At 49.1% G+C, this 24,643-nt stretch overlaps 2 protein-coding genes across 2 annotated transcripts; one reads left to right on the top strand and one right to left on the bottom strand.

Moving 5' to 3' along the window:
* Positions 1 to 855: 855 nt before the first annotated feature.
* On the top strand, positions 856 to 19,458 carry LOC135823823 (77 kDa echinoderm microtubule-associated protein-like). Its single transcript, XM_065336673.1, has 20 exons — positions 856 to 1,216; positions 3,531 to 3,774; positions 4,617 to 4,778; positions 5,063 to 5,212; positions 6,176 to 6,248; positions 6,982 to 7,083; positions 7,700 to 7,795; positions 8,187 to 8,321; positions 8,505 to 8,598; positions 8,908 to 8,948; positions 9,581 to 9,694; positions 10,085 to 10,213; positions 10,435 to 10,566; positions 12,203 to 12,270; positions 14,093 to 14,181; positions 15,016 to 15,113; positions 15,472 to 15,559; positions 15,999 to 16,094; positions 16,416 to 16,546; positions 18,446 to 19,458. Exons 1-20 carry the CDS (start codon positions 1,036 to 1,038, stop codon positions 18,578 to 18,580), a joined length of 2,358 nt encoding a protein of 785 aa, XP_065192745.1. The 5' UTR covers positions 856 to 1,035; the 3' UTR covers positions 18,581 to 19,458.
* A 1,350-nt stretch (positions 19,459 to 20,808) lies between these two features.
* On the bottom strand, positions 20,809 to 24,428 carry LOC135823822 (rap guanine nucleotide exchange factor 2-like). Its single transcript, XM_065336672.1, has one exon. The coding sequence runs from the start codon at positions 24,312 to 24,314 to the stop codon at positions 21,720 to 21,722; it is 2,595 nt and encodes an 864-aa protein (XP_065192744.1). The 5' UTR covers positions 24,315 to 24,428; the 3' UTR covers positions 20,809 to 21,719.
* Between the last annotated feature and the right edge of the window lie 215 nt (positions 24,429 to 24,643).

Below are 24,643 nucleotides of genomic sequence, written 5' to 3'. Positions count from 1 at the left end.
TCCGCTATCCCCTGCCCTTGCATATCAGGAGACCCGCGGACGAATAGCTGAGGGTGGGCCCAACATTGCCTCAGCAGAATGAGATCCATGGTGAGGTCGAACCTCAAATATTTGGCACACTTTGAGTTGCCCTCTCCCTGCGGGGAACTCACCATAGACGCAGATGCCGAGGCAACACCAGCAGGGTTACTGGGAGCAGGAGGCATATACCGCGGGGCTGGTAGTTGGTGAAAAAAGCCACGATTCCAGGATCTTGAAATGAAAGGTTTGTCAAGTGTGCTTTTTGTTTCATTGAAACAAAAAGCACACTTGACAAACCTTTTCACAGTTCGAGACAGAGGAAAGAAAAAAGCGTCAAGAAGTCCGGTTCGACTGTGCCTTGTGCATGTGCACTTACAACTAGTACTAGTAGTACTACGACTACAGTAAGAACTAGTACTAGTAGCTACATGCGCAAGTATGAGTGCTCGTACGCCGTGTACATGGTGTACAAGAGCACGCGCGGAGCATTCGAAAAGTATTCGAAAAGTATTTTCTCTTTGCGGGCATTTTTCAGTCGAACAAAGCCCTAGTTTCGACTGATTGAGTGCTTTTCGTGACGATTCTCGAATTTCAATCGAAAAATCGATTTGCTGATGCTCCGTAGCAAGAGTAGATAAATGTTTATCTACTCTTGTCCGTAGTGTCAACAGGACATGCCACCATATACCACCCGACTGACAAAGACATCGACAGTCAGTTTGTGTCGTGCCCGGCCATGGCAGGTTGTTATTCATGAGTGAATCAAAACACATGCATTTTGTAGTCAAAGCCAGTGTACAGCCTGCAGTCTGTAGCTTGTGAGTTGTGTGTAGCTAGCTACAGCTGTGAACCGTAGAAGGGAACGACTACCGGTATGTCGGTGAAGGCGGAATGCCCAAAGTAGACTTTTTGTGTGTCAGTCACCGAGCTGGAAGGATCACAGTATTTTCCGTGGTGACCTTCTTGCGGGGTGTTTGAAAGACAGACGACAACGCTCTTTGCCGTTCTGGCAATATGGCAGATATTAGTCTGGAAGACCTTGCCCAGCAGGTGGCGAGCCTTTCGGCTCGCCTGGAGAGCAAAGAGTCGGAGAATATAGTCCTGCAAAATGCTGTTGCCAATCTCTCGAATCGTTTGGGTGCGTGCGAGGCCGAGCTGAAGGAGGTGAAGTCAGCTAAGCCGTCTGGAGGTTCAGGTACATATCAGTTTGGGCATTTGCCTCGGACGATGTTACTTCATGCATATGCTGCTGTTATGTCGGGAATATTTTTTCTGGTGAAAATGGTCCAAACCATTTGCCATTTGCAGCATTTTATTCCCGCGCAAATCTCCATAGCTCGCCCACGTACGTCTTCCTGGTTCCTGGCATACATAAACAGTGTCGTAGAATGGCAGTACTGCAGGCGACGCGAACAGCGGTTGGCTACGAAATGCATGCTGTGGTTTGTCGAGTAATTGGGATTCCTATCTCAGCGGCAATCACGGAAACAGGTGTTATTTTAGATGGAACGAGAAAGCTAAATGTGCCGAATTTGCTGAGTATGCACAGTGCAAAGAAGTCTTTATAATTGGACTTTGCGTGACCTACAAATTTCAGTTGACATGACACAATGGGCGCTTTCGATTACACGTTTACACAATTTCTGGAGCTGGGTTTTTTAATTCTCGAAAGACCAGAATGTACGGATTGCGGCCATGTAAACGGATAACTGGACGATTAACAACGCATTTTATTCATGTCATGTCACAAACAAAATTGGTCGTAAAAAGAGATCACGTACACCCTCGTGTCCACGTGGACCCAGCATCGCAGACCGGTCCGTCCCGGTGAAGGCTCCATGTCGGCAACAGTATTGGGCTTCGATAAAGCTGAATGCGTGTGCGAAAGGACCACCCAGAATGATCTGGTAATACATGTACTACTAATCAGCTCCCAGCGGAAACTCAAGGGGCAGGCGCGTGCTCGGCGATGGGCACGGGGGGCACGTGCACCCCCCAAAAATTTTCAATCTGATCCAAGGCAATTGTAATGTATGCAAATATGCTCTAAAATTCAAGAAAGGTTGCAAACAAATTGCAGAAAATTGCCGGGGGGGGGGGGGCTCCCCTCGGCTCCCGTGCACCCCCCTAGTTGGGGGGGCCGAGCACGCCCCTGAGGGGGGCAATTAGCTTTTCGGGAAGACAAAAGTAGCAACTACATGCAGTTGTAGCCCTGCTTTCGTGCCACGCCGGCCAGGGAGGCTCTTCATCCGCTTGAGTCATGCATGATCAGACTGGTCACGCGCCGAGTGTGCAATTCTGGCGCCAGAATTAGAGAAATTCCGCTCTCTCTTCAGAATTGACGGAATTTATAAATATGACTCCCGTAAGCTATTGTTTGACATGACACAGTTAAAATTATGGGTGGATTCCGTGATTTCCGTGGATGATGGCTCCTAATTTCTGCAAAAATTGCCGCGGCCGCGGAATCGCGTTTTTCCAAGGCGCCAGGTGAAGGTTTGTTTTCTCTGCTGGTCGATATGCAATGAAATGTAGAACTATGGAATATTGAGCGAGACCCAGGTTGTTGATGCGGATATCTCTGTGAGCAGCGCCAACCGTTCGTACCTGCAGTTCATCAAGTATGGCATCACCTGGCCATGAGCCAGTTTAGTATTCCATATATGGCATGCAAACCGTAAGCCGTAGTTTCTATTCCATTTATTGCCTTTTGAGCTACTAACTTGGACTTCCTTGCTTGCCACGCCGATATTCAAGATGCATGTATCGGGAATCATATGAACGTCGCATGACTCTGACCATGTAGAAACAGCTCTGACAAGTATGAAGTATTTCCGGACATCACATTCTCGCTTAGCTGGTTGTGTTTCTCAACAGGGTGGTGTAGCGCGGGTTAACGCGGACGTGCGAACGTTACTTTTTTTATATGCGCCGCTCGAGCGAGCATGCCGATATCAAATATCGGCACCCCTAGCAACCACGCCACAGTTCGAATAGCGATAAACGGAATCACAAACAAGGAAGGCAAGGTTAGCATGCGATTAGTGGAATATTCAATTTTGATTTTTGAACTCGCCCGCTGGCTGTACCACATTGGATATCGGCGCTTGCAGCTGTCACAGTCCATGCAGATATCCACTGGTACCACCCTGGGTCTTGCCCAATATAATACGGTAAAACATGTTATTTTTGGTATAACTTTATTTTCGGTAGAGACTCGGCGCCTAAATTTAGATAACAGAGGTAGCACGGCCTGATTTGAGTCTTGATAACATGAAGCTGGCATGGACTCAGCATGCACTCCTTCAGAACGCTTCTTGACATTCAATGCCATTGGAATTTTCCGGGACTGCTTTCTACGCATCTATGCAAATTATTGGCGACTGAGTATGTGCGTTGCACAGCATAGAAAGTGAACTGTGTATGTTTGTGTGTGTGTGTTTGGTTGTGCGTGTCTGCCTGTATGTCTGTCTGTCTGTGTGTCTGTGTCGCTTGCTGTGTGATGGCAGGCCGAACGACGTCCACGACCTCGAACCGTCGTCCACCACCCTCTGTTTCTCCAGCTCCCGCAGCCAGTGGCAGTGGCAGGCCCCCAAGCACCAGCAGTGCTAGTAGCAATGCCAGTACCACTAACTTCAAACCGCCGGCGGCATCCGGCGGATCTTCACGCATGTCTATTGGTGTCGGGCGGCGCACAGGCACTGCGGCACCACGTGAAGACGGTGCCAGAAACCGCTCCTCTGTCAAAGACAAGTAAGGTTGTCACTATGTGGACCCAAATATTCATGTTCCTAGGCTTTTGTTTGCCCCATAGTAGACACGCGGCCAGGACGGCTGCACATATTCGCATAGAACGAAATTGAGCCGCTGAGATATTTGTCTTGTGTCGCGATCTTTGGTAACCTTTCGATCTTCTTCCGCAATGTTACAGCTATGCATATGCAGTGTTGCTGGAACACACAGCTACAGTGCTGCTCAATGAAATCCAGTCGCGACACTCAAGCTTGCGCCTTGCACCATTTCGAAGCCCAGTGTTCGCAGGTCTTGGGCCGTGCAACGCCCGGCGCGTACTTGAGTGCACCGACTGGATTTCATTGAGCAGCACTAGCACTAGCACTTACTATTTACTGGTAACGTTAGGTGCTGCATCCGTTCTCGACATGTGCAAACGCCTAGGATGAAGTGTCTGCGGGAAAACCTGTATGGACTGCGAGGACTCGTTCACTGGAGCGTTTGTGCGTAGTGGTTTTAGTTCATGGCACATCTTGTGCGTTTGCCACTTCACAACTGAGCGTCGGTGTGCACTGAGTTAGGTCAATGGTCGTCTTGTTCTGAATAATTATACATGTTCATACACATGTCTGTGTTTGTGTACTGTGGCACGCGTATTGAAATCCGTTGAGAAGTCAAGCGGCCACGGGGCTCTGGCCTTGCAGCTGCGAGCACTGCTGGTCCGTTTTTTACAATGTGTACTCGAAATACAGTGCATGTACGTGCTAAAAGCAGTAAGGGCGTCGGCTTTAGTCATCCCGTGGGATTTCAATGTCCAAGGCAGTACATGCATGTCTGTGTGCGATTGATGTTTCTGCAAACAGGTCGACTAAGGAGAAATCTCAGGCGACGACACGCGATGAGCACAGCATGCGCATGTACCTGCGCGGCCGGCCGGTAACTCTGTACGCACCGACCGGTTTTGACATGGGAACGCTGGACCAGCCGGCCAAGCCGCCCGGCGAGAACATCGCGCTGCAATGGGTGTATCCTCTTGTTTGTCTCTCGTTTCTATGTGTGTGTGGGGTGGGAGAGGGGGGGGGGGGGGGTCTCTCTCCCTCTCCCTTTCCTCACGTTACACGCACACGCACACACGCGCACACACACGCACACACATCCACTTGGACATGACAAAGTATGTCAAAAAATACCCGATACGGAACCCGTGATACCCAGACAGAAGTACCCGAACTCGTTACTCGACCAAACCCCTACCCGCTGCAGCCCTAATTTGTTAGTGTCTCCTTGACTTGCACGTGTGATTGTGAAGATATGGTTATCGCGGTCGCGACTGCCGCAACAACCTGTTCTACCTGCCATCCGGTGAACTGCTTTACTTCATCGCAGCCGTCGGTGTAATCTACAATCCCAGCACACAGTCGCAGCGACACTATCAGGGCCACAATGATGACATCAAGGCGTAAGTTTTGCTGATAAAATGGTGATGTCGTGCTTTGTAGCGAATTCCCGTGCAGCATCTAACCGCCGGCATTGATTACGTATGGTGTTTACGCTGGTAGTATGCTGGGCAACAGGTACTCGCGATGTCCTACTGCTGTGCTGAAGTGTGTTGAAAACTTGCGCCTGTACTCGCGATGTCCTGCTGTGTTGAAGTGTGTTGAAAACTTGCGCTTGTACACACAGGCTGTTCCTTCCCATGGCCAATGCCCGCGTGAACTTTGAATCCGGCCTGCGTCCCCTCTACTCATTCCAGGCTACTTAGTAAAGACTTTTGTGTCTGACTTTCAAGCCCTGGCAGGCTGCGCCAAACCCGGTCAACCATAGGATTACATAGCTAGCGTACGCGCTGCAAAGCACGCACTGACAGCTATTGGCCAGCCAAACTGAGCCACATTTCATTGAAATCGCCAATAGCAGCTAGTCGGTGAGGACTGGATCGGCGTCCACTTCGCCGTTCCTATGGCCAGTAATAGGCAACAGCCCCTTTAGGTCAGCAGCAAATGTGTAGAAACTGAAAATGGCTTGAGATATCAAAAAGTATTCTTTCTAGACCAAAGAGTGGTATATTTGATAAATAAAGATAGAAATATTAACGATACTTCTCCAGACGTTCCGTTGTTCTGAACAACATCGTCAGTGGATAAAGAAGGCTATCAAATATACCACTCGTTGGTCTAGAAAGAATACTTTTTGATATTACAATGAGAGTGGATAATCAACGGCTTGTCCACCAACTCTTCGGCATATAGATAGTTGAGCCGAAATGGCTGGCATCGTGTGATCTATCGATCCAGGGATTGGCTGGAGCTGGAACCCACATGGCTGCCACATACGGTCATACGACAAGAACAAGATGGCTTTCTTGTGTTGTTGCCGCTTGTTTACTGTATTTTTGTATTCTTGTGTTGTTAATGTTGAATAGGATGGCGTTGCACCCGAATAACACCATTGCTGCCACTGGTCAAGTTGCTGGGCATGACAAACAAGAGGGAAAGGTAAGCCATGCCTGCCGTATCTGCTGGAAAACAATGTGTGTTGCAGTGGCCTTGGGTGTAGTGGTCCGCCGTGTGTGTGCGTGTGTGTGCATGAGCGCGTGTGTGTGTGTGCATGCGTGTGTGTATGGGCGGGGGAGGGGTTGTTGCATGTGTGTGCGTGCATGCACGTGTGCACCCGTCGATGTATTTGTCTGAATAATATTTTGTCACGTGTAGTGCTGTGGCATGTACAGTCAATTTCCATTTTTCGAAGAGGTTGTGGGCACTGTTCCCGACAATTGTCATGGGAGGATCCATGGGGGGGGGGGGGGGGCACAACAGGTGCTTGAACACCTCTCAGGTTTTTCCAGGATGGAATGTGATGGTATAGCTATGATCAATATGTTTATGTAGTATGTGGCGTGATATGTATGTGTGAACAAGACGGGGAAAGCGAGAAAAGGGGGAAGACCGAAAAGTAGAGATTACTGGCTAGAAAGAGCACTTCAACTGCCGTTAGTTTTAGGCCAGGCATAATATCGGTGGTCAGCTCATCACAGTATCGCAAGCTGCAGAATCATGTTGCAATCCTAGCACATGTTGTCTTGGCTTCTACTGCGGCATTGCTATTATCGCCTCTGGTAGTCCGTGTCTAAGATGTGTGAGGGATCATGCCTGCATTTGCCTACTAGTATGCTAAAGTCCGTGTCTGCATCTGTGCTTGTCGGTTTGTGTTTCCCTTTTCTCCGAGTAGCCTCACGTGAGAGTGTGGAACGTGGAGACACTGGAGACCCTGGCTGTGATTGGCGCCGGATCATTCGACCGTGGATTCTCTGCGATTGGCTTCTCTCAGAAGGTAAGCGGCGTGCCTGGGCCGAGGCATATCTTGCAGTCACCCCTTGTTAACTCAGCACTTTGTAAACCAGCACCCTTGATACACCAGCACGATTTCCAGCAACCACTATATCCCACCCATGCACAAAACAACAGTAAATCAGAGCACCCCACCCTCCCTAATGATCTTGCAGAATTTTTGTCACACGAATGGTGCCGGATTAAAAAAGGGACCACTCTGTAGGCATCCTCAGCCCGGGATAATTCTAAACCCAAGTTGTCTGTGTCTACATTTAACACGATGTTGCTGACTTGATCATGATTTGTCGTTTCTCGAGACGCCGTGGTAGGGTATCAACTTGGGCCACACGTATGTCCTGCTGGATCGAAAGAAGGAAGGGTGTCCGTTGTCATGAATCAACTCTACAACATGCAATGCAGAGCAGCCACATTGATCTCTTCTTGCTTTTGTTGTGACTGTGTGACATTGAATACTTTCTGCAATGCAGTCAAACGAGTTAAATGAAGCCAAGGCAGCATCATCACGCTCATTGTTGAATAAACTTGAATTTGAAATGTATTCGTGCTGTGTTCTTCTGTGATGGAAATGCATTGCTGTGTGTTGCTGTCCACTGCAGAATGATGGGGCATACTTGTTTGCAGTTGATGAGAGCAATGACCGCATGCTGTCTGTCTGGGAGTGGCAGAAGAACAAGAAGTTGGCTGAAACTAAGGTGTGTGTGTGTGTGTGTGTGTGTGTGTGTGTGTGTGTGTGTGTGTGTGTGTGTGTGTGTTTGCGTGTGCCCGTGTGCGCTGCACGTGTGTTTGTGTGTGTTTGTGTGTGTGCGAGTGTGCCGCACGTGTGTGTGTGTGTGTGTGTGAGAGAGAGAGAGAGAGAGAGAGAGAGAGAGAGAGAGAGAGAGAGAGAGAGGGAGGGAGGGAGGGAGGGAGGGAGAGAGGGAAGGGAGTGTGCTTGCATGCGCGCATGTCTACCTGTACTTGAGGACGCATGCGTGAATGTGTACGAATCGCTCAACATGCTGTGTACCCCCCCCCCCCCCGGATTACTTATTGCTAACAGTCGTTTCTGTTCTTGTTGTGATCATTGTTGTGTTTGTATTGTAGTCACATGGTGATGCTGTCCTTGGTGGTGCATTTAACCCTGGTGACGACAATGCCATTGTGACTTACGGCAAGCAACACATGCTCTTCTGGACACTGGAGAATGGCAAACTGAGCAAGAAGTCGGCACTGTTTGAGGTATGTGTGTGTGTGTGTGTGTGAGAGTGTGAGTGTCACATGTGGGTAAGAGTGTGTGTGTGTGTGTGTGTGTGTGTGTTTACACGTGCGCGCATGTGTGTTTGTGTATGTCTGTATTATTTCTATGTCGTTGTTTCTTTTAAACTTCATTTGCTATTCTATCTATATCTTGTGTGCGTACAGAAACACTCCAAGCCAAAGTTCATCTCGTGTATTGCGTTCAACGCCGACAATGAAGTCATCTCTGGCGACTCTAATGGCAATCTTTTTGTGTGGTGTACGTTTCATCCATACATTCCATCTGTATACGTGTGTGGTGGGGGGGGGGGGGGGGTATGACGTGTATTGCACCCTTGTATGTTTTGGTTACCTTTAGTATGCTGTGTGTTGGATCGCTGCCTGCAGCTACTCCTGCAGGGGTCCTGTCTTATTTGATTTCGCTGTTTGTGATAACGTATCGCAGTGCCTTGCTTATCTTTCAAGTGTGCAAGCTGAGAGTCTTTAGTCTGATCACACAGAGCCTGCTGCATGCTTACACTGATGCCGCCATGTTTGTGTTTCTTCTGCTACGGGTACACATGTATAGCAAATCACAAGATCGCCAGAGCTATCAAGGATGTGCACGAGGTCAGTATTGCTCGGTAGCTGTGCCGGAATCGGTTTGTGTTTCGGCTTGTGTTGGCGTGCGCTGCGCGGAAACTCCTGGTTTCTACGACAGCGACCGTTGTGACCATGACGACGATGATGGTGTGCCTTGTTGTAATGCTGAGTGGTTGATCTTAGCTCAGAGTGGGAAATCGAGCATGTGATCTAGTTGCTTGTACTCCCCACGTCGACACCGGTCTCAGCAGGTGCTCCGTGCATGAGACGTCACTACTGTGTGCTCCGCATGCGTGTCCGTAGGCGGCTTATTGGACAGGAATGCCCGTCTGCATCCCCCCCCCCCCCTCCCGTACTGTGAGTGTATGTACATTCCTATATGGCATGATGAGGGGATTGCAAATTTCAAAGCTCACTTGAATTATTGTGTTAACCACCTACATGTACATCGAGCGAGTCTATTCCTCTCCGAAATGACAATTTGTGTCTGTGTGCCTGTGCCCATGTGTCTGTTTATGCGTGTCTGTGTACATGTGTTCGTGTGTCGCTGTATGCGTGTGTCTCTGTACTTGTGCATCTGTGTATCTGTACGTGTGTGTGTGTGTTTCTACACGTCCTGCTTCTTCACAACCATGCTGACTGACTCGACTACTGTACAGGGTGGTGTGTTCTCCGCTACCAGTCTTCCCGACGGCAGACTGCTGACAGGTGGTAAGGATCAACGTGTCATCGCCTGGAATGCTGACCTAGAGCAGACTGGTGACTCGGGTTCGGTGAGTTAGCCCACCTGTGTCGTGTCAGCTCGCTGATGTCTTTATACTGATAATGATTCGTTTTAAAGTAGGGTTCTTTCTATTCTGGCTGGCTCTCGGCTTGCTACCTGTGTGTGTACCTGTGTGTGTGTGTGTGTGTGTGTGTGTGTGTGCGCGCGCTCGCGTGCACGTGTGTGTGGGTGTGGGTGTGCATATGTGTGTGCATATGTGTCTGGGTGTGGGGGAGGGGTGCATATATGCATGCGCGTGTGTGCATATGTACATGTACATGTGTGCTGAGCTCTCTCCTGCCTGACTATAGTGGAGTCTGTTCTTCTGTTGGGGAGGTGGACTGTAGTCTCACTGTTTCTTGTGCCTGTGCTTTTTCCTCTGCTCCTGTTCGGTTATCAGCTCCCTGAGGCGTCGGGAGCTGTGCGCACCATTGTGCCTGGTGAGGAGGAGGGACAGCTGTACATTGGCACCACACGCAACGGCATCCTGAAGGGTTCTCTCGGCGAGGGTTTTGCTACCGTGATCAATGTAAGTGAATGCGCTGTTTGTGGCCCGGAATAACACAACCTCTCCCAATCTATCCCTTTCTATCTATTTATATCTCACACACACACACGCGCACATGTGTGCGTGTGCGCGCGCGCACACACACACACATGCACACATGAACATACACGCACGCGCACGCATGCACGCCCACCCGCGTTCTTGCGTCCAATGATTATCTTTGTGCCTGTTCTTGACTGCAGGGGCATAGCGATGAACTGTGGGGACTGGCCGTGCACCCATCGGAGAACCTGTTCATCTCTGCTGGCTACGACAAGACCTTGACATGCTGGAACTCAGACACCCACGAGTGCCTGTGGACGACAGCGATCGCTGTAGGTAGCAGCTGCTTCGGGCTTTAACCCTTTTACGGTCTCACATTTGAAAATCGATCACCGGTGATCGATTTTTCAAACTATCGTAACTCAGTCGATTTTTGAGCAAATTCGAACATCTAAATATCTGGGTTGAAGAGAAAGCTCCAGGCTATCCGTAGGAACAATCGCCAAAGCGATATAGTGAACGACTGCGATGCTACAAAGCTCGCGATCTGCGTCACGGCTCATTTACGATTTGAGTGGGCGAGCTGGGTCTTGAGGACGGGTTTTTCCCTTTGCAGCTAGCTGTCGCCATAGAGACACGGATTCAAATAAGAGTATGGACTCGCAGCACTCCTGACAAAAAATATGAGCTCGGTGTGAGCAAGGAGAGGGAAATGGCTGTTGAATCTTGTTTCTCGTCGTGAATCAAGCACTGGGGCGATGTCGCTGCGCTGCAGCGCTGGATCCACGGCACCCTTGGTGTCGAATTGTAGCTCGGCGTGTTGCTCTTGTCCAGAGCTTTCCAGAGAGCCCAAGATCACGAAAATCAGCGAAGGGAAACTGAAGTTATGGATGAATCAAGGTACGAAATTGTTGAATTCTGTAAATAGCCTCATTTTGACTGGATTCTGAGACCGTGAAAGGGTTAAAGCCTGGATTGGAGGGAGAGGGGGGATTTTGTTTGGGCTTTGAAGCCTGAATTCGAGGGAGAGGGAGATTTTTTAAACTCACTTGCCGGCTTGTGACCATTGCTTCTCCTGCTTTGTTCAGTGCATGCGTGTCATGCCCTGCTTGCGCGATGACGCGGTGCTGAATATACATTTGCACGTACAGGAGGTATCGGTTATAGCGTGGGTGTTTGAAAAACGACATTTGATTCTTATTGCCGATATTTCTTACACACGATAAATCACGTGTGACATAATGCGCGCACGTTTGGCATGTGGACACGTACACACGGATCAATCAGACTCGCGGTCGTGCTAGGCGACTGCGGAGCAGCGGATACGAGAGAAGTCGAAAGAAAGAGCCCGACTGGACAGAAAAAGTGATTCTCCAATGCTCCCTTGGACATAACTCTCTTTTTGTGTTGAATTATTGTATTGAGTATGCACAGAGCACAGATGTTATTACTACAGGCGATACACTTTGCGCTAATCTGGCATATTTTGCTACACAAAATCCATTCTTAGGGCCGATATATTCTACTATGCGATAATACTGCTTGTAAGAATAAATATACACATAAAATATGTGTTATGATTATGAAAAAAAGAGTGTTCATTCTTGTAAGCAGTATATTCCTGTATACGACCACACTATAACCGATACGCACTGTATTTGCTTTTGGTGGATCGCCTGCTTGTCGCAGGGATGCAATTCTCAGTACTTGTACATAGCGACCGATTACTCCACTGTGAAGTACACCATCATTTTTTAATTTTGTCCGTATATATTTGAAGTGGATTTCTGCGATCATTTCCGAGCACATCCGGTATTGCTTTAGCGCTCATGACAGACACTGAAGGTATTGTGTGCTGGTGCGTTTGTACTGATTTACTCCGCAGTTCCAAGTCATCGGGGTTTTGGCTTTGATATTATGTCCTGCTGCTGCTGTTCTCTCTGTTTTGTGTGGACCTGCCCATATCAGGAGGAGGCTCAGTCTGCGGATATCCACCCGGACGGTTCAATCGTGGTGGTAGGACTGAAGAGTGGCCGGTAAGACAGGTGGCATCAAGGGCTGTGTCTACTGGATAGCTAAGCTTTGAGCACGTCACCCACTGGGCGATTACAGTCGTCCCTCTCTAATCCGGCACCTTTTGCAACGGCATATTCTGCTGGATAAACAAGGGTGCTGGATTATCAAATCCTGCCCTCCAACCCGGCCCACCTGTTAACATACATGTTTGTGTCGTACGTCAAAACGTAGGGATTTTCTGTGTCAATCCAAGTACTTTGTGGAATGCATGTCTTTAACATACACTTGGGAATATCCTGTGCACTGGCATAGGATATTCCCAAGTGTATGTTACATGTGTTGTGTATGTTACAATGCTCCCTGACGGTATGCGATGTACAACTGCTGGATTAGAAAATCGAATTATGTACAGTTTGAGTGATTTGTTGCAGAAAATCGCTGCTGGAGGCGGAATTCAAGCGCCGGATTAAAGGGGAAGTTAAGGCAAAAATTAAAATTTCACCAGTTGTAGTCTTCGGGGTGCTGAGTCGAATGGTCTTGGTCCGAGGAAGCTGAGACGCTCCCTTCCTACTTGAATCCCAATCGAACTCGCGCACTTCCACCGAAACTGGGTGACTGCGCCCTACTAGATGGGGATTTGTATGCAAAATGTCACTAAAAGCGCCGTTTCGTTCTTATAAAAGCACGGATGACCGCGATTGGCCCATATGTTGTAGTCTTTTGGACGCTGAGTCGACTGGTTTTGGTCCGAAAAGGCTGTGATGCAGCGTTCCTCCTTTATTCCCAATCGAACATGGTTTAAGAAGCGGTCACGTGGTCCTGGGTGCCCAAATCACCTGGTCACCACGCCAGCAGGTGACAACTTTCACACCAAGGTTCAACTCGAGTTCAACTCGAGTGACAGGACTGCACCCAAAAAAGGTCAAACAGGCTAGTAAGTTGTACCCTGCAGGCACGGTGACCAGCTGACTGGTGTACGCAGGAGCACGTGACCGCTTCTTCAACCATGTTCGATTGGGAATAAAGGAGGAACGCCGCATCGCAGCCTTTTCGGACCAAAACCAGTCGACTCAGCGTCCAAAAGACTACAACATATGGGCCAATCGCGGTCATCCGTGCTTTTATAAGAACGAAATGGTGCTTTTAGTGACATTTTGCATACAAATCCCCATCTAGTAGGGCGCAGTCACCCAGTTTCGGTGGAAGTGCGCGAGTTCGATTGGGATTCAAGTAGGAAGGGAGCGTCTCAGCTTCCTCGGACCACGACCATTCGACTCAGCACCCCGAAGACTACAACTGGTGAAATTTTAATTTTTGCCTTAACTTCCCCTTTAAAGCGTAGAAAATGAACTGAAAAAATCCGTTTTGCCAGAAAGTGTGCTGGTTTGCAAGGGTGCTGGATAAACAAGTGCCGGATTAGAGAGGGACAACTGTATCAGATAATAGTTCTTGTATGCCTTTGGGCTGTCCAGAACCTTTCTGTTTGTATGTGTTTGCATGGTGGATATTGTCCGTTAGCATAATGCCACGCCTGTTCAGCACATCAGCATAGACGGGTACCGTAACATGGCCACGTCCACTGACTGAGTTCTCCTGGCCAGTTTAAAGTTCAAAGTTGCTCGGAGCAACATTCACACTGTTTTCCCTAAGGGTGAAAACCTCAACTCCCGTGCAAATACCAGTCGTGAGCACATGCATTGAATCGTGTAAGTGGTGCTAATGGTCGTCTGTCTGTATGTGTGCCTGTTTGCTTGTCTGTATGTGTGTACATGTGCATGACTGTGCTTGTGTGTGTATGTGCATGTGGGTATGTGCATGCGCTCTCCTACTTGCGCTTCTCAGCTGGATGGTGTTTGATGGCAAGGATGGCAAGTTCATCACCAGCAATGTCGACGGCAATGAGCAGCACGACAGCGTCAAGTTCTCTCCCGGTTAGTGTCGTCGTGTGAAATTTGTATTCCTCTCCTCCCCCCCCCCCCCCCCCCCACCACCACCACCACCACCACCACCACCACCACACACACCCGCACACACGCACGTGGGCACACCCTGGCACACATGCACGCCTCTTGAGTCACATGTAATTCAGCGTGAATGTTGCTATAGACTACTTTACCACACAGCTATTTTCTTGAGCAATGGATTGGAATTCACGAATAACCAAGCCGAGTGTACATGTGCACCCTTGTGCATAAGCGTGGACGTTATGTAGGCTGCATGACCACATGTGCGTGTGTGTGCGTGTGTTTGTGCGTGCGTGCGTGTGTGTACGCGTGTGGGCGTGGTTGACATAGGTAATGCACATATGTTGTAACTGCCTTTTCTCCACCTGCTCCCAGCCCCGTGCCATCTCCACACTTATACAAAGGGACGACAATAACTACATTTGAAAGACTGTTTATTGCAAGACGACTACGGAAACACAACTAGACATGCCGAACTCAAGACGAAGACTGCTTTTCACACCACAGCAACACGCGCATGCACCAACACGACGTACACAAAATAACGTACAGTCAGACCTCGCTTATCCGGTCCTCGTTTATCCGGATCCCTCGCCATCCGGAAGAAAAAAGCTGGTTACATATTTACAGCATACGTGATGCATCCAACATAAACGGTGTTCGGTTATCCGGTTCCCTCGCCTATCCGGATATTTTTTGGGAAAACGGATGTGTGCGGTTAAGCGAGGTCTGACTGTACTACAACACATGTACATCTATGTGTGTGTGTTGTTCATGTTTGCGTACTTCTTTGTGTGACAGATGGCAAGAAAGTGGCGTTGGGCTCTCATGACAATTACATCTACGTGTACAACGTCAGTGAGGATCGGCGCACCTTCGAGCGCCATGGGCGTTGTGCTGTACGCAGGCATGATATACATGTTCTAGTTGTGTACTTTACACTCTTACTCTATACTCTATGCTATCAAGGAGTTGCTTTTCACCAGCAAAGAGGGCTGAACACTCCACACTATTGTAGTGTACAATGTAGTTAGTGTACAATGCAGGTCTATCTGCCTGTGATTCGAGTGATTCTCATCAACGTTTTACCCTGCATGTACGATTGCGTTTGTGTGTGTGTGGGGGGGGGGGGGTGCGTGGGTGTGTGTGTGCGTGTCCGCACGTGCGTACATATGCTTCTGTTCACTTGCTTGTGCATATCTGTATGTATGTATGTTACATTGTATTGTATGTTCACCTATATTCCGTTCTCTCCAGGGCCACAGCAGCTTCATCACTCATGTCGATTGGTCAGCGGATAGTCAGAACCTGAAGAGTTGCTCTGGCGATTATGAACTTCTCTTTTGTGAGTCTCTCCATAGCTTTTCAGTTCCTTCAGTGTTGGTGTCTGTTTGTCTTGCATGCGGGCCTCCTTTCCCAGTGATATCTCTAGTACTCATTGCACATGCACTGTCTGCCTATCTCTCTCTCTCTCTCTCTCTCTCTCTCTCTCTCTCTCTCTCTCTCTCTCTCTCTCTCTCTCTCTCTCTCTCTCTCTCTTCTCTCTCTTTCTCTCTCTTTCTCTCTCTCTCTCTCTCTCTCTCTCTCTCTCTTTCTCTCTCTCTCTCTCTCTCTTTCTCTCTCTCTCTCTATCTATCTCTCTCTCTCTCTCTCTCTCTCTCTCTCTCTCTCTCTCTCTCTCTCTCTCTCTCTCCTCTCTCTCTCTCTCTCTCTCTCTCTCTCTCTCTCTCTCTATCTATCTATCTAATAATGTCTATCCCTCCCTCCCTCTTTCGTCCTCGCAGGGGATGCCAATACGTGCAAGCAAGCAACATCAGCCGTAGCACTGCGTGACGCCGAGTGGGCCACGTACACCACCATCTTGGGCTTCGATGTGGCAGGTTGGTACAGTATTAGCACTGCTTTGACCTACACATGTGCAGCTAGAGTGCAGTGCACCACACCGTAGTGGACTGTCTATCCACTGATATGCACACCTTTGAAAGTACTTCCTCCAGTTCGATAAAATTGTCACTGTTCTGTGAGCAAATATATAGGACTGCGACGATTTCCAAGAACGTAGGGTCTTGATCTACGTGTCATCTGCATATTGCGGTCTTGCAGTACTAGTGTAGGCAATTTATGATTGGATTGACTCGAGTGCAGTCTGGCTGTATGTTTTAGTCCCTTATCGGGTCCTCTACCCTTTTACGATGCGACAGGTATTTGGCCTGAGGGTGCAGACGGTACAGACATCAACACCGTCGGGCGGAACAACGGCTCCAGTCTGGTGGCGACGGGCGATGACTTTGGCAAGGTCAACCTGTTCCGCTTCCCTGCACCACAGGCAAAGGTACATGACTATGCCGTGTCTTCAAAACATTTCCTTTCTTTTGTACAGTGTTGAAGATGGGCCTGGCGTGGCCCGAAACTTTGGATTTTTTTATTTGAAAGCATTGTAGCCGAGAGACCATTTTGTGAGGTGAATACTTGTGTGAGAGATACGACTAGTGGCTACAGTAGAGTCTGCACACCCTGAGGAAGGTGTCGTACAGTGCTGCTGAATGAAATCCGATCGCGTGCGTCAGGTACTCTCCGGCCGCTGTGCAGCCCTAGACCTGCGAACACCGGGATGTTCACTGGAGCAGGGCGCAGGGCGGACTCACTCGATCGGATTTCATTGAGCAGCACTGTAGCTCCTAGACAGTGCTGGAGATTAGACCAGCCACAGTGCACCAATGCCTGGCATATCTGGTGTCCTGGCCACATCTTAGTACATGTGTCCAGATTGTCTGAGCTAACCCATGCAATTAGAGTGTACTGCAACGTGTTCATGGCTTGCCACTTTGCTCCTACACAGAGTATCTGTGTTTATGGCTAGCTACTTTGCTCCTACACAGAATATCTGTGCGTGTGGCTAGCTACTTTGCTCCTACACAGAGTATCTGTGTTTATGGCTAGCCACTTTGCTCCTACACAGAGAGTCTGTGCTTATGGCTAGCTACTTTGCTCCTACACAGAGTATCTGTGCTTATGGCTAGCTACTTTGCTCCTACACAGAGTATCTGTGTTTAGAACGAGGTCTGTCTCGTTGTCCAGGAAACGACCAATCAGCGACATTCCCGCCAAGGACCTTATCAGAGTTTAAAGCCCGCTCAATCGTAATTTTACTACTCTTGATGACGCGTCAAGGGCCTTGGATTAGTTTAAAGCCCGCTGAATATACTCTAAACGGGTGCGTACAACTCCCTGTATGCATTATAGTACGGTGCAGATAATGAACTCTGCACAAAATGTACGGTGTACTACTAAAAGCTACGCATTTGAGAAGTGTGTACGGTTTTGCCTGCCGTATTCTTTCATCTATACAATTTTCCTTTGTCAACAGCTGGAGGAAACCTATAAAAACCGAAGATCAAAGTCATTAGAGGTATCGACAAGGGGCTCTCAAAGCCCCTAAATAGCTCCACAAGCTAAGAATAAGAATGAAGCTCGCAATAAGAGCCCAGCATTTCATTTGCTTCCCTTCTACTTTTAGTAGTCCTAAGTGGTGCTGAATTACCATAACTTACCAGAAGAAAATATTCTTTCATACCACATCAAGTCTCTCTACACACAAACCACAAAACTACCCAATATAATGGTACAAAAGCATAATGGAAGTGAGATACTGTATAGCAGGAAATTTTCGGACGGAATTTATTTTCGTACGATTTCGTACGCGGCCTCTTTTGTACTAAAATTAATTCCGTGCTAAAATTTGTTCATGTGAAATTTTGTACACTATACATGTGTTCTGCTTGCAAACGCGTGTATTTAGCGTGCAGCACTGTACGAAAATAGAATCCGTGCGAAAGGTCGAAATTCGGCTTTGTCCGAAAATACTTCCGTCCGAAAATTTCCTGCTATACAGTAATGCACGTAACCTCGTTCTAAAATAGTTAGTGCATGGCAGGGAGGGTCTTATGGCTTGTTTGTGCCCTTCAGGGTACTAACAAGCCATAAGGCCCTCCCTGCCATGCACTAACCTATTTATGGCTAGCCACTTTGCTCCTACACAGAGTATCTGTGCGTGTGGCTAGCCACTTTGTTCCTACACAGAGTATCTTTGCTTACCTGTGCAAGTTCTGGCCGTATATGTAATTCTAATGGAAGCTGCCTGTAGCATCTCCGCTTGTTGTAGGCTGTTCTATTACTCATGTGCACGTCTCGCTCGTTGTGCTGCTTTGTTGTCGGCTTCCTGTGTGTGCAGTCTGAGTCTCGCGCAGCGCATGGCCACAGCTCGCATGTGACTTGCGTTCGCTTCATCCACGACGACCGCTCGCTGCTCTCAACGGGTGGCAAGGACACAAGCATCATGCAGTGGAAGGTTTGCACTGGATCTTAAACTCGAATTCGGGGGAGCGAAGGGGAACAAGATCCTGCTGCGGGCTCAGCGGCTGCGTGAAATCTGTATACCTGTCCTGTTTGCCTGTGCATGTATTGCACCCATCCATCGTGTTGCCCTTGCATGCTGCGTCTAACACGTCATCGAATGCCAGCTGAGTCAAATTTTGGAGATTATTGTCCGCTATCCTGCTTGTGTCCCCTTGCCGTTGTAGCGGGGGTGAATTTGCTACCAGAGTTCATGCTCCTTAGTGTCCCGGGCTCTGGCTCTGTTGCTGTTGTTGTCTGTAGCCTGTATCCAGGTGCTGAGTGGCCCCTGGATGCAGCCTGCTTATCGACACGGCTAGGCTAGTCATTTCATTGTCTTCCTATTCTTCTTGTCATATTTGCGAGGTCGACCATGGCGTTTGCGATTTTTCCCTCGTGCTGCAGGCGTTCTGTTACGAGTTTTTAATGTGAAGCCTTGCGCTGCACCCTAGCCTGGCCGAAATGTTTCCGCTTTAGCGTTCTTTCAACCGAATTTGACATATCAATGTACCCGTACTTTGTTTGTTGCCAGTAGAAATTCTATTTCTCTTCCTTTTTTTTAGCGTGTTTAGGAACAGTGCTTGCAGCTGCCCAGTGGGGGCCCATCTGATCCGTGTATTGCCTGGCCGGCTGGCTGGCTCATTTTTTTGCCAGCTGTTGCTCTGCTTACTGCTGATGTCCTTGTGAATGTTACTGATAGGTGCACTGCGTGCACTGTGCTTGTAGTTTTGCTGTTTTATCTGCTGGTCAGCAATAGAGACGGCTGTTTCGGCGGAGCTTTCTTTGCGTGCCTTTTTGATTGACTTGTGCTCCGGAATGCCTGCAGTAGTAGACACACGGCTTTACAAACCAGCTCACTTTTCGTGATTGGCCTGAGGAGTGAACATCGGTCTGGGGGACTCTTTCCCAGGCCAGATATGGCTCCGTCTAGAGAGCATTGTTTTTTTGCATGTTTTGAAATCCTGGGCCAAAAAAAGAAATCCAAAACATTTTACTGAAAGTTGACTTCATGATCAGGCTGCCAAAGCGGAATTCCATCCAGGGTCAATTATCATTGGCGCACCCGCATCAAACCAAGAAATATCCGAATACTGGACAAGGATGATGTTGTGTAGGGATGACCAAATGATTTCATACATAATCTGTCCCCGGGGAAAATTGCGGAAAAAAATCGCAAAAAAACGCGGGGAAAAACGCGGCATAATATGGCATAATTTGCGGTGAATTTGCGGTAAATATGCGGTGAATAATATTGATGTGCGGCAATTTTCAGTGAGTATGTAGTGAAATCAATCAGTTACAAGTCTCTGGTGTAAGCACTCGTCATATGTGAGTAAAAAGCCGCCACGATGAGACGTTGCTGACCGAACAGTGCACTGTGTGTACGTGTAGTGCAACAAAAAACTTCAAAAAACGCGGGAAAATCGCGGAAAATGCGGTCTTTTAAAAAATCGCAAAAAACGCGGCCGCGGAATTGCAATTTTCCCCGGGGACAGCATAATAACAATCCACTTTACAATTGGTTTTGGTCTAGCAGGAAAATAATTGTTAGATTCGTTTCAGTAAAATAATAGGGCCAGGGCCTAGGGTGAGACCGGCTAAACATGATACCAAGAGTATATATAACCCCCCAAGAGTGTGGAACTCGGCCCGACGGCGAAAACTCACATCACGTGTCTCAGATACTTTTGTACAACGTACAAACGTAGGATAGCGTGCGCACAATCCGAAAATCTGCTATGATCATGCTGGGGATTTGCATACGCGCAGTGAGTTTCTGTCAGAGAGTGCTTTTTTAGTACTCCGCTGCTCATTAAAAACGGGCTGGAAACGTACAACTGCGACCCTGCACCACGTGATGTGAGTTTTCGCTGCCGGCGTACCCAATAGAAAGGGTATCAGGAGTTGCACACTCTTGGGGGGTTATATACCCTTGATGATACTTGTCTCGGATAGGCAGAGAGAGAGAGAGAGAGAGAGAGAGAGAGAGAGAGAGAGAGAGAGAGAGAGAGAGAGAGAGAGAGAGAGAGAGAGAGAGAGAGAGAGAGAGAGAGAGAGAGAGAGAGACAGAGACAGTACGAGACTGAGAGAGATGCAGCACACACACAGGCGCACGCAAATATGTTTGGGATTCCTCCCAGACAAGCTGCAGCATCCACAATGCTTGCAGCAGACTAAACCACCCCAGCCGGAATGCTATCACAGCATAAGCAATGGTATTACTTCACCGATCAAAGGCCAATTCCAAATAAGGAAAGCCCCACCGGCCAAAAAGGAGAAAATATAAATGCAGGAGACAGTGCTCCAGAATAGCATATCCAGATCTAATAAAATAATCATCAAAATGGTCACAATGACATACTATGAACGTAAGATTGTCGTCAAGCATTTAGACCAGAATTAAAAAAATCGGTCAAATTTAAACATATGTTTCGTAATGGGCAAGTGTTGGCGTGTTGGCGGCGGAGTTTCTATTTTCGGCACATAGAAAAAGCTAAGGGGTGAGAGGGGAGAGAAGGTACGCACCGATACAAGAAAAATATACTAAATTATTATTTGCATGTTTATGTACAAGAAGATCATTCTGAGGTGACGTAAAAATGGAACAGAACTCAAAAGCGTCGTCGCCGTTTGCCCGTACGCAGAATGAAATTGTTATGGTCTCTTATGGCGTCTCCCAGCTAAGGGTTCACTAAGGTTGCATACCAGCATGCGGACAACGAAGAACACTGACACGGAACTACGGAACAAAACAGGGGCTAAAGTTCTCTGCACTGAGATAGACCACACAAAACACGATAGGGCTATATATGCAGCCGGAACTAGTCAGAATATGGACAGCGCGACTACTATGGGCATACACTCATACACACGAGCAATGGCGACACGCGGCGAAGCTATGGTACGACAGCGAGAACGGACATGAAGCGCGGTGGCTCCGGCAAGTCACACACGCACACGGAGAAAGAGTAGCGGATAGAGGACAGCAGGACAGCAAGCAACGGAGGGCAACTGAATCGCACTGTCACCAGGACGGACGGTATGTACAAGGCCCATGGGAGGGGTGGCGGGTTGTGAGCGGACAAGCAGAACAGACACAGACAATAGGCGACTTACTCTGGCCTAGTGAAGACACTCGGACGCCGCAGACTAGTGGTTGGAGGAGGTGCTTGCGCTTTTCCTGCAACAATCTGAAGATGCTGCTCCTCCAGCTCCATAGCTCGTTCCTTGAGCTCAGCTTCATTTGTGTTCACTTCCAGGTTAGCAAGGTAGTGGCTGACCCGACGTTCGATCATCCACTGGTCGTAGAACGCCGCCTTGCCACGGTTCTGCTGTGAAGTCAGCGAGAGCAGGGTGTCGTGGTTGTAGTTGGCGCTGTGGAATTCGGCGAACGCCCGGATGTCATGTGACACCATGCGCAGCTTCTCGAAGTTGATGAGTCCGTCGATTTTATTGTCGTTGCCAAGATAGAGGAACGTAATGTCCTTCTTGACGACGGGGAAGAATGGAATGATCGGCGGCTTAGCACCCTTGAGCAGCCGGCGATAATTGAACATGTTGCGAGACGGATTCATCAGCTCCTGCAGTTCAGCAACTGTTTTCAGGTGTCGCTGGCCAACCTTGGCCCACGTCGTCCTGAGCTTGCCCACTGCGCCATACGACAGGCCGCTGATGATGGCAAACATCGTGTTGAAGTTGAACACCTTTCGGCAGAGCTTGGCGATCTTCAGGAAGTGCTTGATGACGCGCACGCGCTGTGCCGGGTTGGGCTCATTGAGGACCTCGTTGACCACCCAGAACATCTCATGATTGGTCGTCTCCGAGAAGCGCATCAGGCCGTCATTGGGCGAGCTCTTCTCCAGGCCCCACAGATCTTCAAAGTACTCGACCGGCGTGATTTGTCGGTACACGGCAAAGTCCTGCAGAGTAACGGCACGTGCAATATCCCTCGGGTCGAGTGACAGGAAATCCGTGGCACCTTCGGCGAGTACCTCCATCAGCAGCTCGTCGCCGTGCACAAGGCTGTTAGTGGTGACGTTGTTTTTAATGTAGTAGCGCGATGTTAGAGTCAGATGTGACGGTAAGCTGTGGAACGCGTCCGGTAACCGAGTCTGCTTCACTAAGCCTTCGGGCGACACCGATATCCGACACAGGGAGTAATTCGACGTCTCCTCGTGGATGTCAAACTGCTTCAGGGCGGCGCGGATCAGCTGCTCGGCGGTGGTTTCTGAAACGACGGTGACAAAACGATACGAATGGTCAGGCTTGAACACTTTGAGTGTCACGCCGGCTTCCGATGGTAGCATTTGGCTTGTGCCTAGGCCTGCACCAGTGCCGGGTCCAGAGACGCTGATCGACGGACAGCTGCTACGCGTTCCCTCTTCGATGCTGGTGTTGCTGTTTGTCCGCACCAGCGGACTGGGACTGCGCTTCTTCATCTGGCCGCGGTCCACCTTGCGGTTCTTGCCGAACGGCAGCTTCATGAGACGCAGAGACTGCCGGTGGCCCGACGCGCGTTCCTGCGGCGGGCTGACGGACATGACGTCGATCTCGCTGATGCTGTGCCGCATCGACATCGGGGAGATGGTCGGCGTGACGGTGCTGTTGGTGCCAAGCAGTGCTGGCCGCACTTGACACGCCATGTTGAGCAGCTGAAACTGGCCCTTCATGCCCACGTCCTGCAGCTGGTTGCGGAACTTCTCGATCAGCGCCAGCATACCGTCCTTGCCGTCGAAGTCATCAATGTGGTTGTTGACCCAGAGCAAGAAGATGCGCGCCACACGATCACGGCACTCTGGCACCTCCATGAACCATTTGCACAGGTGCTCCGCAACCGTCTCGCCCGGAATGAACGTGCGGTGGCCGAGCAGGAAATCCTCGGCGTAAAGAGGGTGCTCCTCCTCTTCCAGCAGGCGACAGAGCAGCAGGTCCGGTGTGGCACGCACGGCAACGTGCGTGCACGTTTCCTCTGAGAACTCTTTGACCAGTACTACTTTGCCGTCCTCCTCCACCTTGACGGAGCTCTGCTCGGATTTGGACAGGATCTCGTAATACTTTGCGGCCGGCACGCGCAGCAGTATCGTGTCCGGGTGGCATGTCGTGATGGTGCCTATTTGTAGGATCTTCTTCTTCTGGGAGCCACGCGCTGCACCAAAGCATTCACCCAGGTGCAGGCGTTGCGTATCACCATCCTTGTTTACTTCCACTGATCCTCCAAACACTACCCACCATGAGTCCACCTCTTCACCACTACGAATGACTGGCGACTGAACATCACGGAATGTCTGCAGCTCCATCACCCAGCATAGCTTACGCTTCACCGACAGGGTGAGGTTGGCGAAGGCTGGTAAGTGCTGCGTATACTCCAAAACAGTTTCCACATCCTCCACTCGGCGTTCATCCGGACTTCTTGTCAGAGTGTCAAATATCGACACATATGCCATAGCCTCTCCAAACTGGGAGGACACCTCCGAGGCTTCCGATATGGTATCCTCATCTTCTCCTTCATACTCATCAACAATACCACGCAAGTCAGCAATATCCTCTGCTCCAAAGTACTCCTGATCATTTTTGCCTAAGGCGAGGGAAGACATCAAAACTGACAAGTTCTTGGCATCCGCCGCCGGCGGCGCGGCCGACTCGCCACCTCCTTTGCCCACTTCATCGAGGAAGTCCTCCAGAGACAAATTCTCTGCTGATACCGACATTATGTCAAACGCCCATTCGGACGCACAAACAAGACACACACAATGCCAGAAAGGAACACTCCACAGTTCCACGAACAGCTGAGCGATTTGGAACAAGAAGCCGCAAATCGTTGTTTTTTCAAACACGGCTCTTGCCTCAATTCCGAGCATGCGCGTGACCATTGCGACTGTGCTTACTGAAAATCGCGCGAACTTGATCGAGCCTTTTTTGGCAAAAAAACCACAGTCTATTTTTGGAAACCATGGAAACCTGTTTCTTCTTTTAGCGCGAGTTCGTCCCAATTTTCTATTGTTTTCGCCTCAAAACCATGGAGTAGATAATGGTAGAT

Source organism: Sycon ciliatum, chromosome 8 (genome assembly GCF_964019385.1).
Source record: "Sycon ciliatum chromosome 8, ocSycCili1.1, whole genome shotgun sequence".
Lineage (NCBI taxonomy): Eukaryota > Metazoa > Porifera > Calcarea > Leucosolenida > Sycettidae > Sycon > Sycon ciliatum.
The sequence above is the reverse complement of the archived record's forward strand: the minus strand, read 5'-3'. Positions and strand labels throughout refer to the sequence as shown.